Source organism: Bombina bombina, chromosome 1 (genome assembly GCF_027579735.1).
Source record: "Bombina bombina isolate aBomBom1 chromosome 1, aBomBom1.pri, whole genome shotgun sequence".
In the NCBI taxonomy this organism is placed as follows: domain Eukaryota; kingdom Metazoa; phylum Chordata; class Amphibia; order Anura; family Bombinatoridae; genus Bombina; species Bombina bombina.
The window spans coordinates 762,881,746-762,898,009 of record NC_069499.1 but is presented as its reverse complement, the minus strand read 5'-3'; the positions used below and the strand labels follow the sequence as shown (position 1 = coordinate 762,898,009).

The following is a 16,264-nucleotide window of genomic DNA, read 5'->3' as shown; positions in this document are numbered from 1 at the left end:
AAACATCTGTCAGAACCGACTTCTGATTCCCCCTAGTGGTTGTTGAGTGTATTTTTAGAACTCAGTAAGCTGCTTATGCAGGTTTTTAATAGCTGCTCTTGACACTGTGTTTGTTAGAGAAAGGGATTTAATTTTTTTTTTTATATACCCAGGTCCTGAACAAAGAAACCTTGGGCACATGCTTAGATTTCCAGGCAGTACCTGGATGTGGAATCAGCTGCAAAGTTAGCAACATTGAAGGGCTCCTTTCAAGCACAAACCAGGCAACTGAACCCGATACAAGCAGAAATGCAGTGTTAGTTCAGATAGATGGAAAACAAGAAGACACAATTCTTCCGCCATCTTTCAGCACCCAGAAAACAAGTAAGGACAAAAAAAAATATTTTTGAAGTTTTCTTCAAGTTTCCATATCTGTTGGGGGAAAAATGCAAAATGCATAAATCTGCTACATTAGTGTCTAGAAATAGGTCTATTTTTATGCTGAAGTAAAATAGTTTTATATGCCGCTTCCTCAGATGTGGGGGCGTCATGGGAGGGGTTGTGATTTGTCCAGACATGGTCTTGGCTCTTTTCCGGTGTAGGTTCTTTTTTATAGTGTTGTTTTATTGTGTGTGGGTTTTTTTATCACATAAAGATTGTATGGTTTTACTGTATTTAAAAAAAAAATGTGAAGCAAAATGGACAACTATCTCTTCTTGAGTATATAATGCAAAAAATGTTAAAATTTTATTTTATATAGATATTCCTTTATAGGCACAGTCTATTGACCCTTTGTCACAGAAGATAACTGTAATTGCCTTAGAGTAATTAGAGTGAAAGCTACATTTTCCTTTATTAGTGGGGGGGGGGGTTGATTTTTTTTTTGCTGAAATAAAACATACACAAACATGTATGAAAGGGATGGTAAAGTTAAAATTAAACTGTAATGATTCAGAAAGATAGGAATCTTTGGCAGCCAGCATTATAAAGTGGTCGGTGGGGGCAGTGTAGTACTTTTAAATATTACATTTTCTGTTATATAAAGCATATATTAGTTGCATAGTTCAACATATATTTATTTAATGATAATTTGTACAATAAACACTGAACATTTGTAATACTAACTAATTTTAGCTTAATATTGGCTACAATTTTAGCCGGGTAGTAAGAAAAATCAGCCGGGTGGTGCACGAATTAAAGAGGTCCTGGGGAGAACACTGGATAGAGCATGTCATTTTAAACAACTTTCCAATTGACTTCTATTATCAAATTTGCGTTATTCTCTTGATATTCTTTGTTAAAAAGTAAGTCTTGGTAGACTCACATGGTATACAAAACACTTTTTCAAACACTGCTGCCATAGACTGCCAAAGAAACATGCACACTCCTGAGCTCCAGTTCTACCTAGATTTACTCTAAAGTTGTTTAAAATTGCATATTCTATTAAAACCATGGAAGGTAATTTTGATATTACTGTCCCTTTAACAACAAATTAGTCTGGTAACAGCTAGCTTAGCGATATAACTATAAATATTATCCCTAAAGTATGTGTCCCTTTAAAGCACAATATTAACATATTATACTTAGGCAGTGTCAGCAAATGCCATCTCTGCTACCAGAGGCCTAAATTAAAGAGGTGTGTGCAGATCTTACGTTCAGAGGAAGTGTGTATGTCCAGTAATGAGCAGGTTAGAACTGTGGTCAGTACAGTTACGTTGGTTCAGGCTGACAACCAGATTATAGGCCAAAGATGGTTCCAAGGGGATCTAGGCTTCAATTTTAGTATTTTTTCTTTCTAAACGGAATACTGGACCTTAATAGACCAGCCAAAATGTGTAAATGTTATGAAAATCCTTGATATTGATAACATTTTTAAGATTTACTGGATGAATACTAGTTTATACAAAAAATTTACTTTTTATTTTTTAGCTTCCTTTGCTTCTAAGACATACTCTGTCTTAATTGGGAACCGTGAGTGGATGAACAGGAACTTCCTGCCCCTGAAGAGTGAAACGGATCTTCTCATGACAGAACATGAGCAGAAAGGTCGCACAGCGGTCCTGGTAGCTGTAGATGGTAATTACTGTAATTTACCAAGTGCACCATTAAAGGGGCATATTAAAGGGACATAATACTCATATGCTAAATCACTTGAAACTGATGCAGTATAACTGTAAAAAGCTGACAGGAAAATATCCCCTGAGCATCTCTATGTAAAAAAGGAAAATATTTTACCTCACAATCTCCTCAGCTCAGCAGAGTAAGTTCTGTGTAAAAAGTTATACTTCACCTGCTCCCAGTTGCAGGTAAAAAAAAAAAATGAAGAAATGAACAGCAGCCAATCAGCATCAGCAGTGCTGAGGTCATGAACTCTTACTGTGATCTCATGAGATTTGACTTAACTCTCATGAGATTTCATAGTAAGCTTCCTTTACCTGATTGGTGAAATAATATGAGAGTTCACGATGCTCATCCCCTAAGCTGTCCCAGAACAGACACACTAAAATGCTGCTTAGAAATCCTTTACAATGGGAGGTGGCTATTGAGGAACTTTTGAGGTAAAATATCTTTTTTACATAGAGATGTTCAGGAGATATTTTCTAGTCGGCTTTTTACAGCTATGCTGCATCACTTTCAAGTGTTTAAACATTTGGGTATTATGGCCCTTTAATGTAATTTTAAAATGCACCAGTTTGTTAGAAGCTTGCATTATTGTACAGCTAACCATTGATAACTTTATCATCATCATAACCATGATCATAATAAACAGTATATAATATATTCTTATTCACTGAAACATTTGAACAATTACAATAATACACTATTTCTTTGCATCAGTGAATAAACAGTCCGTTGTACAACAGTGTGCCAAATCCAATGGTTCAAAACAAAAAACAAACACACATGCAATTAAAACTGGATGGTTTTTCTGCTAAGTTTCTGCTCATACTTCCAGGAACTTCTAAAAGCTCTTATATATTACAATGTCTGTATTATAGAGTCAGTCTACACCATGTCCATATAATGCCAACAGGAAATAATAATACAATCTTCTTTATTCACCCTCACAAACATTTACATTCACAAGCCGTAAATGCAGACATCACTAGGAGGGTTGTGTTTAACATAAGCCAACTCAGTGAGGAGAGGCTCAGAGGCTTTAATCTGTTGTAGGAGGACTTTGTAAGGTTAGCAAATCTGATGCTATGCGATACGTACATGAGTTTAATGTTATATGTGTGATGATTTATTTGGAGTTCAGGTTGATATTGTTTGAGAACCTGTAGCCTGCAAGTAATACACAGACGTGCTGGTATAAAAGAGCTTTTATAAACTCCTGTACGTTTGTATAAATGTGGCTGAAAATTTCATCTGGTTTTATTTGCACATAGCAGGACTTCACTGTATGTATTTTGTTGTTGCTGTATTTGAGTAAAACTGAATTTGATACAGTTGCACAAAGGACAGTTTGTTCACTGACAAAAAAAAAGGTACCTTTAAATTTACCAGTGTTTAAGTAAATATTACATATTGTTTTGTTATCATCAAATGTATTATTGCTCTATTTTCATTTCTTTGATTATCTTTTGCACATGTATTTATATACCTTGGTAACTATGTATTTAACCCATGCACAGGAGTTAAACACTAGTTCAAGTCCCGCTTGGAAGTGTTTTAAGATTGCAGACTCTCTCTCAGGGTTTTTACAAATTTTCTCCCAGACCTAGTGCCATTATACCACATACTTTCCCGGCCCTATTGTTATGCTTTCTCTGAACATTTTTGAACTAATATACAACAAGAAAGCTGCAATTTTTGGCAAAGTGAATAAAATGTGTTTGTACTTTATTTCTGAGTATAGTCAAACTTCAAAATGTTCACACACTCTCATACACCACATACACTCTCATACAACACACACACTCATACACCACATCCATTCTTATACAACACTCATACACCTCATACACCACACACTCTCATACACCACACACTCTCATACACCACACACTCTCATACACCACACACTCTCATACACCACACACTCTCATACACCACACACTCTCATACACCACACACTCTCATACACCACACACTCTCATACACTACACACTCTCATACACTACACACTCTCATACACTACACACTCTCATACACTACACACACTCATACACTACACACACTCATACACTACACACACTCATACACCACACACACACTCATACACCACACACACTCTCATACAACACATACACACACGCTACACACACTCTCATGCAACACTCACTCTCATGCAACACTCACTCTCATGCAACACTCACTCTCATGCACCACACACTCTCATGCACCACACACTCTCATGCACCACACACTCTCATGCACCACACACTCTCATGCACCACACACTCATGCACCACACACTCTCATAAACTACACACTCTCATACACTACACACTCTCATACACTACACACTCTCATACACTACACACACTCATACACTACACACTCTCATACACTACACACACTCATACACCACACACACTCTAATACAACACATACACACACGCTACACACACTCTCATGCAACACACACTCTCATACTACACACACACATACTCTCATAGTCATACAGCACACGCACCACACACTCTTATACAACGCACACCCTCATGCAACACACACTCTCTCATACAACACACACACCACACACACTCTCATACAACACACACACCACACACACTCTCATACAACACACACACACCACACACACTCTCATACAACACACACACACACCACACACACTCTCATACAACACACACACACACCACACACACTCTCATACAACACACACACTCTCATACAACACACACAACACACACACTCTCATACAAGACACACACACCACACACAATCTCATACAACACACACTCTCATACAACACACACTCATAAAACACACAAACACACACACAATTTACATTTCAGCATTCAAAGTGAGCTAACATGATTGTAATGAGAGTGAAATCAAAAGTGGTGGATGTTTTATCCAGTAGTTGGATGTTGAAATGTTAATTATGATTGGGGGGGTTCAAAACCAGCTATTTCAGATATGTAAATCTCTCCCAACCCCTACTGGGAGGATGATGTTTCTTGCTGCCTCATGTTTCTAAAGAGAATACTGCAGTAATCATATTTTCAATATAGATGGTTGTTTAAAAAATGCAAAGGCAGGTATTTCAAATGCAAATATTGAATTCTCACACACTCCTCTGGTTTTATTTGCACATAGCAGGACTTCACTGTTTGAAATTTGTTGTTGCTGTATTTGAGTAACACTCAGTATTTGGTATACAAACAGAGATAAGATAAGGAAGCATTTGTGTATATAGAAAGTGATAAAATAAGGAGATCTGATATCCCTGCAACCTCAACTCATTTTCTTGGGTTTTGGTGTCAAAGATCAAATCCAGCTATTTCATATACAAAAATAAACACACATTAACAATTTCTCATACGTTTTATACTTTGCAACTTGTATAACAAGTAATTGGAAACACATTAAGTGTAAAACTAATTTACAGTATATTGTCCTTTAATAAAATATTTACATAACAATGTTATTTACACTATGCCAAACATGGTAACGCTTGTTAGAGAATCCACAGTGTTAGTCCTTTTAGTAGAAATTTGAATTTGTGAGTGGTAATATTGCATATGTTAATGTTTTGCAGGAGTACTCTGCGGATTAATAGCAATTGCAGACACTGTCAAGCCTGAAGCTGCGTTAGCTGTTTATACATTACGCTCAATGGGCTTAGATGTGGTTTTAATGACCGGGGATAACAGCAAGACTGCTAAAGCCATTGCTGCACAGGTAACAAAAATTATAATTATGCAAAACCACAGTACAAATGTTTTTACATGTTTTATGTTGCTTTGCAATTAGTCATAAGCCCGGTACATGCAAAAACAGATACTTAGGGTTAATGTAAAGTTGCCCAGACCCCAAGGTGCCAAAATAAAATAACTAGTTTAACAAAAGCATATTGCGCACCTAATAAATAAGGTAGTGTGTATCTAGATGAATCAATATTTCCTTTGTAACCAATAGGAAAAGAAGCTGGCACTTTTTATGGCTAAGTGTCACTGTATGAAGCTGAATGGAAGAGCCGCCAGTTTAATAGTCCATGTGTCCTTCCTGGGTCCTGAAAAATAACAATTTGCAGCAATCTTCAGCACCACTTCAGTGGACAGGGGTTATAGGACAGATCTGTGAGCCTCCACCTACTCAGCGCAAAAGGAATCTTCAGTGATGTTTGCTCAGACAGAGATATTAAAGAGACATTAAACCCGTATTTTTTCTTTTTTGATTTAAAAAGAGCATGGAATTTTAAGCAACTTTCTAATTAACTGCTATTATCTAATTTGCTTTATTCTCTTGATATCCTTTGCTAAAAAGCATATAAAGATAGGCTCAGAAGCTGCTGATTGGTGGCTGCACATAGATGCCTCCATGTGATTGGCTCACCCATGTGCATTGATATCTCTTCAACAAAAGATATATAAAGAATGAAGAAAATTAGATAATATAAGTAAATTGTAATGTTGCTTAAAATTGTATTCTCTATCTGAATAATGAAAGAAAAATCTTGGGTTTAATGTCCCTTTAATCCATTTAAACACAGCTGAAACTTATTGAGGGAACTGAAGGGAATATAAATAGCACTGCTTAACTCACTCTAGATGCAATCAAACAGTAAAAATCCCCTTTCTTAGATGAATATATTTGCAGGAAGACAGCCTATTAGCAACCTAACGGTAATGCAGCCAATAGCAGAAAGTCCATTGCAATAGATCCTGATTGGTCAGTGAATGGCTAAAACAAAATCAATCAAATGAAAATGTGCCAGCAAATCAGTTGAGTGCCTACATTCTAAGTGCAACACTGACCAGCTGCAGATTCTTGTTAATCCTTTACTCTCTAAACGCACAAAACAGCCAAAGTAGGTATGAAGGTTGCTGATTTTTATTTCATGTAATTAGCAAGAGTCCATGAGCTAGTGACGTATGGGATATACATTCCTACCAGGAGGGGCAAAGTTTCCCAAACCTCAAAATGCCTATAAATACACCCCTCACCACACCCACAATTCAGTTTTACAAACTTTGCCTCCGATGGAGGTGGTGAAGTAAGTTTGTGCTAGATTCTACGTTGATATGCGCTCCGCAGCAAGTTGGAGCCCGGTTTTCCTCTCAGCGTGCAGTGAATGTCAGAGGGATGTGAGGAGAGTATTGCCTATTTGAATGCAGTGATCTCCTTCTACGGGGTCTATTTCATAGGTTCTCTGTTATCGGTCGTAGAGATTCATCTCTTACCTCCCTTTTCAGATCGACGATATACTCTTATATATACCATTACCTCTGCTGATTCTCGTTTCAGTACTGGTTTGGCTTTCTACAAACATGTAGATGAGTGTCCTGGGGTAAGTAAATCTTATTTTCTGTGACACTCTAAGCTATGGTTGGGCACTTTGTTTATAAAGTTCTAAATATATGTATTCAAACATTTATTTGCCTTGACTCAGAATGTTCAACATTCCTTATTTTTCAGACAGTCAGTTTCATATTTGGGATAATGCATTTGAATTAATCATTTTTTCTTACCTTCAAAAATTTGACTCTTTTTCCCTGTGGGCTGTTAGGCTCGCGGGGGCTGAAAATGCTTCATTTTATTGCGTCATTCTTGGCGCGGACTTTTTTGGCGCAAAAAATCTTTTCCGTTTCCGGCGTCATACGTGTCGCCGGAAGTTGCGTAATTTTTTGACGTTATTTTGCGCCAAAAGTGTCGGCGTTCCGGATGTGGCGTCATTTTTGGCGCCAAAAGCATTTAGGCGCCAAATAATGTGGGCGTCTTATTTGGCGCTAAAAAATATGGGCGTCGCTTTTGTCTCCACATTATTTAAGTCTCATTTTTCATTGCTTCTGGTTGCTAGAAGCTTGTTCTTTGGCATTTTTTCCCATTCCTGAAACTGTCATTTAAGGAATTTGATCAATTTTGCTTTATATGTTGTTTTTTCTCTTACATATTGCAAGATGTCTCACATTGCATCTGAGTCAGAAGATACTACAGGAAAATCGCTGTCTAGTGCTGGATCTACCAAAGCTAAGTGTATCTGCTGTAAACTTTTGGTAGCTATTCCTCCGGCTGTTGTTTGTATTAATTGTCATGACAAACTTGTTAATGCAGATAATATTTCCTTTAGTAAAGTACCATTGTCTGTTGCAGTTCCTTCAACATCTAAGGTGCAGAATGTTCCTGATAACATAAGAGATTTTGTTTCTGAATCCATAAAGAAGGCTATGTCTGTTATTTCTCCTTCTAGTAAACGTAAAAAATCTTTTAAAACTTCTCTCCCTACAGATGAATTTTTAAATGAACATCATCATTCTGATTCTGATGACTCTTCTGGTTCAGAGGATTCTGTCTCAGAGATTGATGCTGATAAATCTTCATATTTATTTAAAATGGAATTTATTCGTTCTTTACTTAAAGAAGTACTAATTGCTTTAGAAATAGAGGATTCTGGTCCTCTTGATACTAATTCTAAACGTTTGGATAAGGTATTTAAATCTCCTGTGGTTATTCCAGAAGTTTTTCCTGTTCCTAAGGCTATTTCTGCAGTAATTTCCAAAGAATGGGATAAATTGGGTAATTCATTTACTCCTTCTAAACGTTTTAAGCAATTATATCCTGTGCCGTCTGACAGATTAGAATTTTGGGACAAAATCCCTAAAGTTGATGGGGCTATTTCTACCCTTGCTAAACGTACTACTATTCCTACGTCAGATGGTACTTCGTTTAAGGATCCTTTAGATAGGAAAATTGAATCCTTTCTAAGAAAAGCTTATCTGTGTTCAGGTAATCTTCTTAGACCTGCTATATCTTTGGCTGATGTTGCTGCAGCTTCAACTATTTGGTTGGAAACTTTAGCGCAACAAGTAACACATCATGATTCTCATGATATTATTATTCTTCTTCAGCATGCTAATAATTTTATCTGTGATGCCATTTTTGATATTATCAGAGTTGATGTCAGGTTTATGTCTCTAGCTATTTTAGCTAGAAGAGCTTTATGGCTTAAGACTTGGAATTCTGATATGGCTTCTAAATCAACTCTACTTTCCATTTCTTTCCAGGGTAACAAATTATTCGGTTCTCAGTTGGATTCTATTATCTCAACTGTTACTGGTGGGAAAGGAACTTTTTTACCACAGGATAAAAAATCTAAAGGTAAAAACAGGGCTAATAATCGTTTTCGTTCCTTTCGTTTCAACAAAGAACAAAAGCCTAATCCTTCATCCTCAGGAGCAGTTTCAGTTTGGAAACCATCTCCAGTCTGGAATAAATCCAAGCCTGCTAGAAAGGCAAAGCCTGCTTCTAAGTCCTCATGAAGGTGCGGCCCTCATTCCAGCTCAGCTGGTAGGGGGCAGGTTACGTTTTTTCAAAGAAATTTGGATCAATTCTGTTCACAATCTTTGGATTCAGAACATTGTTTCAGAAGGGTACAGAATTGGTTTCAAGATGAGACCTCCTGCAAAGAGATTTTTTCTTTCCCGTGTCCCAGTAAATCCAGTGAAAGCTCAAGCATTTCTGAATTGTGTTTCAGATCTAGAGTTGGCTGGAGTAATTATGCCAGTTCCAGTTCCGGAACAGGGGATGGGGTTTTATTCAAATCTCTTCATTGTACCAAAGAAGGAGAATTCCTTCAGACCAGTTCTGGATCTAAAAATATTGAATCGTTATGTAAGGATACCAACGTTCAAGATGGTAACTGTAAGGACTATCTTGCCTTTTGTTCAGCAAGGGCATTATATGTCCACAATAGATTTACAGGATGCATATCTGCATATTCCGATTCATCCAGATCATTATCAGTTCCTGAGATTCTCTTTTCTGGACAAGCATTACCAGTTTGTGGCTCTGCCGTTTGGCCTAGCTACAGCTCCAAGAATTTTTACAAAGGTTCTCGGTGCCCTTCTGTCTGTAATCAGAGAACAGGGTATTGTGGTATTTCCTTATTTGGACGATATCTTGGTACTTGCTCAGTCTTTACATTTAGCAGAATCTCATACGAATCGACTTGTGTTGTTTCTTCAAGATCATGGTTGGAGGATCAATTTACCAAAAAGTTCATTGATTCCTCAGACAAGGGTAACCTTTCTGGGTTTCCAGATAGATTCAGTGTCCATGACTCTGTCTTTAACAGACAAGAGACGTCTAAAATTGATTTCAGCTTGTCGAAACCTTCAGTCACAATCATTCCCTTCGGTAGCCTTATGCATGGAAATTCTAGGTCTTATGACTGCTGCATCGGACGCGATCCCCTTTGCTCGTTTTCAAATGCGACCTCTTCAGCTCTGTATGCTGAATCAATGGTGCAAGGATTACACAAAGATATCTCAATTAATATATTTAAAACCGATTGTTCGACACTCTCTAACGTGGTGGACAGATCACCATCGTTTAATTCAGGGGGCTTCTTTTGTGCTTCCGACCTGGACTGTAATTTCAACAGATGCAAGTCTCACAGGTTGGGGAGCTGTGTGGGGATCTCTGACGGCACAAGGAGTTTGGGAATCTCAGGAGGTGAGATTACCAATCAATATTTTGGAACTCCGTGCAATTTTCAGAGCTCTTCAGTTTTGGCCTCTTCTGAAGAGAGAATCGTTCATTTGTTTTCAGACAGACAATGTCACAACTGTGGCATACATCAATCATCAAGGAGGGACTCACAGTCCTCTGGCTATAAAAGAAGTATCTCGAATTTTGGTTTGGGCGGAATCCAGCTCCTGTCTAATCTCTGCGGTTCATATCCCAGGTGTAGACAATTGGGAAGCGGATTATCTCAGTCGCCAAACGTTGCATCCGGGCGAATGGTCTCTTCACCCAGAGGTATTTCTTCAGATTGTTCAAATGTGGGAACTTCCAGAAATAGATCTGATGGCGTCTCATCTAAACAAGAAACTTCCCAGATATCTGTCCAGATCCCGGGATCCTCAGGCGGAGGCAGTGGATGCATTATCACTTCCTTGGAAGTATCATCCTGCCTATATCTTTCCGCATCTAGTTCTTCTTCCAAGAGTAATCTCCAAGATTCTGAAGGAATGCTCGTTTGTTCTGCTGGTAGCTCCGGCATGGCCTCACAGGTTTTGGTATGCGGATCTTGTCCGGATGGCCTCTTGCCAACCGTGGACTCTTCCGTTAAGACCAGACCTTCTGTCACAAGGTCCTTTTCTTCTGTTATGTGTGATCAGTCCACGGGTCATCATTACTTCTGGGATATTATCTGCTCCCCTACAGGAAGTGCAAGAGGATTCACCCAGCAGAGTTGCTATATAGCTCCTCCCCTCTACGTCACCTCCAGTCATTCTCTTGCACCCAAAGACTAGATAGGAGGTGTGAGAGGACTATGGTGATTATACTTAGTTTTTATAACTTCAATCAAAAGTTTGTTATTTTACAATAGCACCGGAGCGTGTTATTACTTCTCTGGCAGAGTTTGAAGAAGAATCTACCAGAGTTTTTTATTATGATTTTAACCGGAGTAGTTAAGATCATATTGCTGTTTCTCGGCCATCTGAGGGAGGTAAAAGCTTCAGATCAGGGGACAGCGGGCAGTTGAATCTGCATTGAGGTATGTAGCAGTTTTTATTTTCTGAATGGAATTGATGAGAAAATCCTGCTATACCGATATAATGACATGTATGTATACTCTACACTTCAGTATTCTGGGGATGGTATTTCACCGGAATTACTCTGTAAAAGTACATTAAACCTTTTAATAGGTATTTAATTCATGTTAAACGTTTTTGCTGGAATGTAGAATCGTTTGCATTTCTGAGGTACTGAGTGAATAAATATTTGGGCATTATTTTTTCCACTTGGCAGTCTGCTTGTTTTGATTATGACAGTTTCGTTTCTCTCTCACTGCTGTGTGTGAGGGGGAGGGGCCGTTTTTTGGCGCTCTTTGCTACGCATCAAAAAAATTTTCAGTCAGTTACACTTATATTTTCTGCATGATCCGGTTCATCTTTGACAGAACTCTGGGGTCTTCAAACTTCTTTGAAGGGAAGTAGATTCTCTCAGCAGAGCTGTGAGATTTAATAGTGACTGTGATTTAAAACGTTGCTCTGTAATTTTTATGTTTAAAATTTAATTAGTGTTATTTTACTAATGGGAACAAACCTTTGCTGAAAAGTTGTGTTGTTTGTTAAGAGTGATGCTATAACTGTTTTTCAGTTCATTATTTCAACTGTCATTTAATCGTTTAGTGTTTTTGAGGCACAATACGTTTTTATTAAATAAACTTGTAACCGAGTTGCATGTTTCTTGCTAGTGTGTTAAACATGTCTGATTCAGAGGAAGATACCTGTGTCATTTGTTCCAATGCCAAGGTGGAGCCCAATAGAAATTTATGTACTAGCTGTATTGATGCTACCTTAAATAAAAGCCAATCTGTACAAATTGAACAAATTTCACCAAACAGCGAGGGGAGAGTTATGCCGACTAACTCGCCTCACGTGTCAGTACCTGCATCTCCCGCCCGGGAGGTGCGTGATGTTATGGCGCCTAGTACATCTGGGCAGCCATTACAGATAACATTACAAGATATGGCTACTGTTATGACTGAAGTTTTGGCTAAATTACCAGAACTAAGAGGCAAGCGTGATCACTCTGGGGTGAGAACAGAGTGCGCTGATAATTCTAGGGCCATGTCTGATACTGCGTCACAGCTTGCAGAGCATGAGGACGGAGAGCTTCATTCTGTAGGTGACGGTTCTGATCCAAACAGATTGGATTCAGATATTTCAAATTTTAAGTTTAAATTGGAAAACCTCCGTGTATTACTAGGGGAGGTCTTAGCAGCTCTCAACGATTGTAACGCTGTTGCAATACCAGAGAAAATGTGTAGGTTGGATAAATACTTTGCGGTACCGGCGAGTACTGACGTTTTTCCTATACCTAAGAGATTAACTGAAATTGTTACTAAGGAGTGGGACAGACCCGGTGTGCCGTTCTCACCCCCTCCAATATTTAGAAAGATGTTTCCTATAGACGCCACCACACGGGACTTATGGCAAACGGTCCCTAAGGTGGAGGGAGCAGTTTCTACTTTAGCTAAGCGTACCACTATCCCGGTGGAGGATAGCTGTGCTTTTTCAGATCCTATGGATAAAAAATTAGAGGGTTACCTTAAGAAAATGTTTGTTCAACAAGGTTTTATATTGCAACCCCTTGCATGCATCGCGCCGATCTCGGCTGCGGCAGCATTTTGGATTGAGTCTCTAGAAGAGAACCTCAGTTCAGCTACGCTGGACGACATTACGGACAGGCTTAGAGTCCTTAAACTAGCTAATTCATTCATTTCGGAGGCCGTAGTACATTTAACTAAACTTACGGCTAAGAATTCAGGATTCGCCATTCAGGCACGCAGGGCGCTGTGGCTAAAATCCTGGTCGGCTGATGTAACTTCTAAGTCCAAATTACTTAATATACCTTTCAAGGGGCAAACTTTATTTGGGCCCGGTTTGAAAGAAATTATTGCTGACATTACAGGAGGTAAGGGCCACGCTCTACCTCAAGACAAAGCCAAAGCTAAGGCTAGACAGTCTAATTTTCGTCCCTTTCGGAATTTCAAAGCAGGAGCAGCGCCACCCTCCACTGCTCCAAAACAGGGAGGAACTGTTGCTCGTTACAGACAAGGCTGGAAGCCTAACCAGTCCTGGAACAAGGGCAAGCAGGCCAGTAAACCTGCTGCTGCCTCAAAGACAGCATGAACCGAGGGCCCCCGATCCGGGACCGGATCTAGTGGGGGGCAGACTCTCTCTCTTCGCCCAGGCTTGGGCAAGAGATGTCCAGGATCCCTGGGCGCTAGAGATCATATCTCGGGGATACCTTCTAGACTTCAAATTATCTCCTCCAAGAGGGAGATTTCATCTGTCAAGGTTGTCAACAAACCAAATAAAGAAAGACGCGTTTCTACGCTGTGTACAAGATCTATTATTAATGGGAGTGATCCATCCGGTTCCGCGGTCGGAACAGGGACAAGGGTTTTACTCAAACCTGTTTGTGGTTCCCAAAAAAGAGGGAACTTTCAGGCCAATCTTGGATTTAAAGATCCTAAACAAATTCCTAAGAGTTCCATCGTTCAAAATGGAAACTATTCGGACAATCTTACCCATGATCCAAAAGGGTCAGTACATGACCACAGTGGATTTAAAGGATGCTTACCTTCACATACCGATTCACAAAGATCATTACCGGTATCTAAGGTTTGCCTTCTTAGACAGGCATTACCAGTTTGTAGCCCTTCCATTCGGATTGGCTACGGCTCCAAGAATCTTCACAAAGGTTCTGGGTGCCCTTCTAGCGGTTCTGAGACCGCGAGGAATTTCGGTAGCTCCGTACCTAGACGACATTCTGATACAAGCTTCAAGCTTTCAAACTGCCAAGTCTCATACAGAGTTAGTTCTGGCATTTCTAAGGTCGCATGGATGGAAAGTGAACGAAAAGAAGAGTTCTCTCTTGCCTCTCACAAGAGTTCCATTCTTGGGGACTCTTATAGATTCTGTAGAAATGAAGATTTATCTGACAGAGGACAGATTAACAAAGCTTCTAAATGCATGCCGTGTCCTTCATTCCATTCAACTCCCGTCAGTAGCTCAATGCATGGAGGTGATCGGCTTAATGGTAGCAGCAATGGACATAGTACCCTTTGCACGTCTACATCTCAGACCGCTGCAATTGTGCATGCTGAGTCAGTGGAATGGGGATTACTCAGATTTGTCCCCCACTCTGAATCTGGATCAAGAGACCAGAAACTCTCTTCTATGGTGGCTTTCTCGGCCACATCTGTCCAGGGGGATGCCGTTCAGCAGGCCGGACTGGACAATTGTAACAACAGACGCCAGCCTTCTAGGTTGGGGCGCTGTCTGGAATTCTCTGAAGGCTCAGGGACAATGGAGTCAGGAGGAAAGTCTCCTGCCAATAAACATTCTGGAATTGAGAGCAGTTCTCAATGCCCTTCTATCTTGGCCCCAGTTAAAGATTCGGGGGTTCATCAGGTTTCAGTCGGACAACATCACGACTGTAGCTTACATCAACCATCAGGGAGGGACAAGAAGCTCCCTAGCAATGATAGAAGTATCAAAGATAATTCGCTGGGCAGAGTCTCACTCTTGCCACCTGTCAGCAATCCACATCCCGGGAGTGGAGAACTGGGAGGCGGATTTCCTGAGTCGCCAGACTCTTCATCCGGGGGAGTGGGAACTTCATCCGGAGGTCTTTGCCCAAATACTTCGACGTTGGGGCAAACCAGAGATAGATCTCATGGCGTCTCGCCAGAACGCCAAACTTCCTCGCTACGGATCCAGATCCAGGGATCCGGGAGCGGTTCTGATAGATGCTTTGACAGCACCTTGGAACTTCAGGATGGCTTATGTGTTTCCACCCTTCCCGCTGCTTCCTCGATTGATTGCCAAGATCAAACAGGAGAGAGCATCAGTGATTCTAATAGCGCCTGCATGGCCGCGCAGGACTTGGTATGCAGATCTAGTGGACATGTCATCCTGTCCGCCTTGGTCTCTACCTCTAAGACAGGACCTTCTGATTCAGGGTCCATTCAAACATCAAAGTCTAACTTCTCTGAAGCTGACTGCTTGGAAATTGAACGCTTGATTTTATCAAAACGTGGTTTTTCTGAGTCGGTTATTGATACCCTGATACAGGCTAGGAAGCCTGTTACCAGAAAGATTTACCATAAAATATGGCGTAAATACCTATACTGGTGTGAATCCAAAGATTACTCCTGGAGTAAGGTTAGGATTCCTAGGATATTGTCTTTTCTACAAGAAGGTTTAGAAAAGGGTTTATCGGCTAGCTCATTAAAGGGACAGATCTCAGCTCTGTCCATCTTGTTACACAGGCGTCTGTCAGAAAATTCAGACATCCAGGCCTTTTGTCAGGCTTTAGCTAGGATCAAGCCTGTGTTTAAAACTGTTGTTCCGCCATGGAGTTTAAACTTAGTTCTTAACGTTTTACAGGGTGTTCATTCCATTGATATAAAATTGTTATCTTGGAAAGTTCTACTTTTAATGGCTATTTCCTCGGCTCGAAGAGTCTCTGAGTTATCAGCCCTACATTGTGATTCTCCTTATCTGATCTTTCACTCAGACAAGGTAGTTCTGCGTACTAAACCTGGGTTCTTACCTAAGGTTGTCTCTAA

At 39.8% G+C, this 16,264-nt stretch overlaps 1 protein-coding gene across 2 annotated transcripts in view; it reads left to right on the top strand.

Annotated features, from left to right (window-relative positions):
- Positions 1 to 16,264, top strand: part of ATP7A (ATPase copper transporting alpha) — a 222,137-nt gene that overhangs the window by 158,960 nt on the left and 46,913 nt on the right. For both annotated transcript variants that reach the window (XM_053699331.1, XM_053699330.1), the window contains exons 15-17: positions 153 to 363; positions 1,909 to 2,055; positions 5,711 to 5,853. In XM_053699331.1, coding sequence (XP_053555306.1) covers positions 153 to 363; positions 1,909 to 2,055; positions 5,711 to 5,853 — 501 coding nt within the window. The remainder of the gene's footprint in view (positions 1 to 152; positions 364 to 1,908; positions 2,056 to 5,710; positions 5,854 to 16,264) is intronic.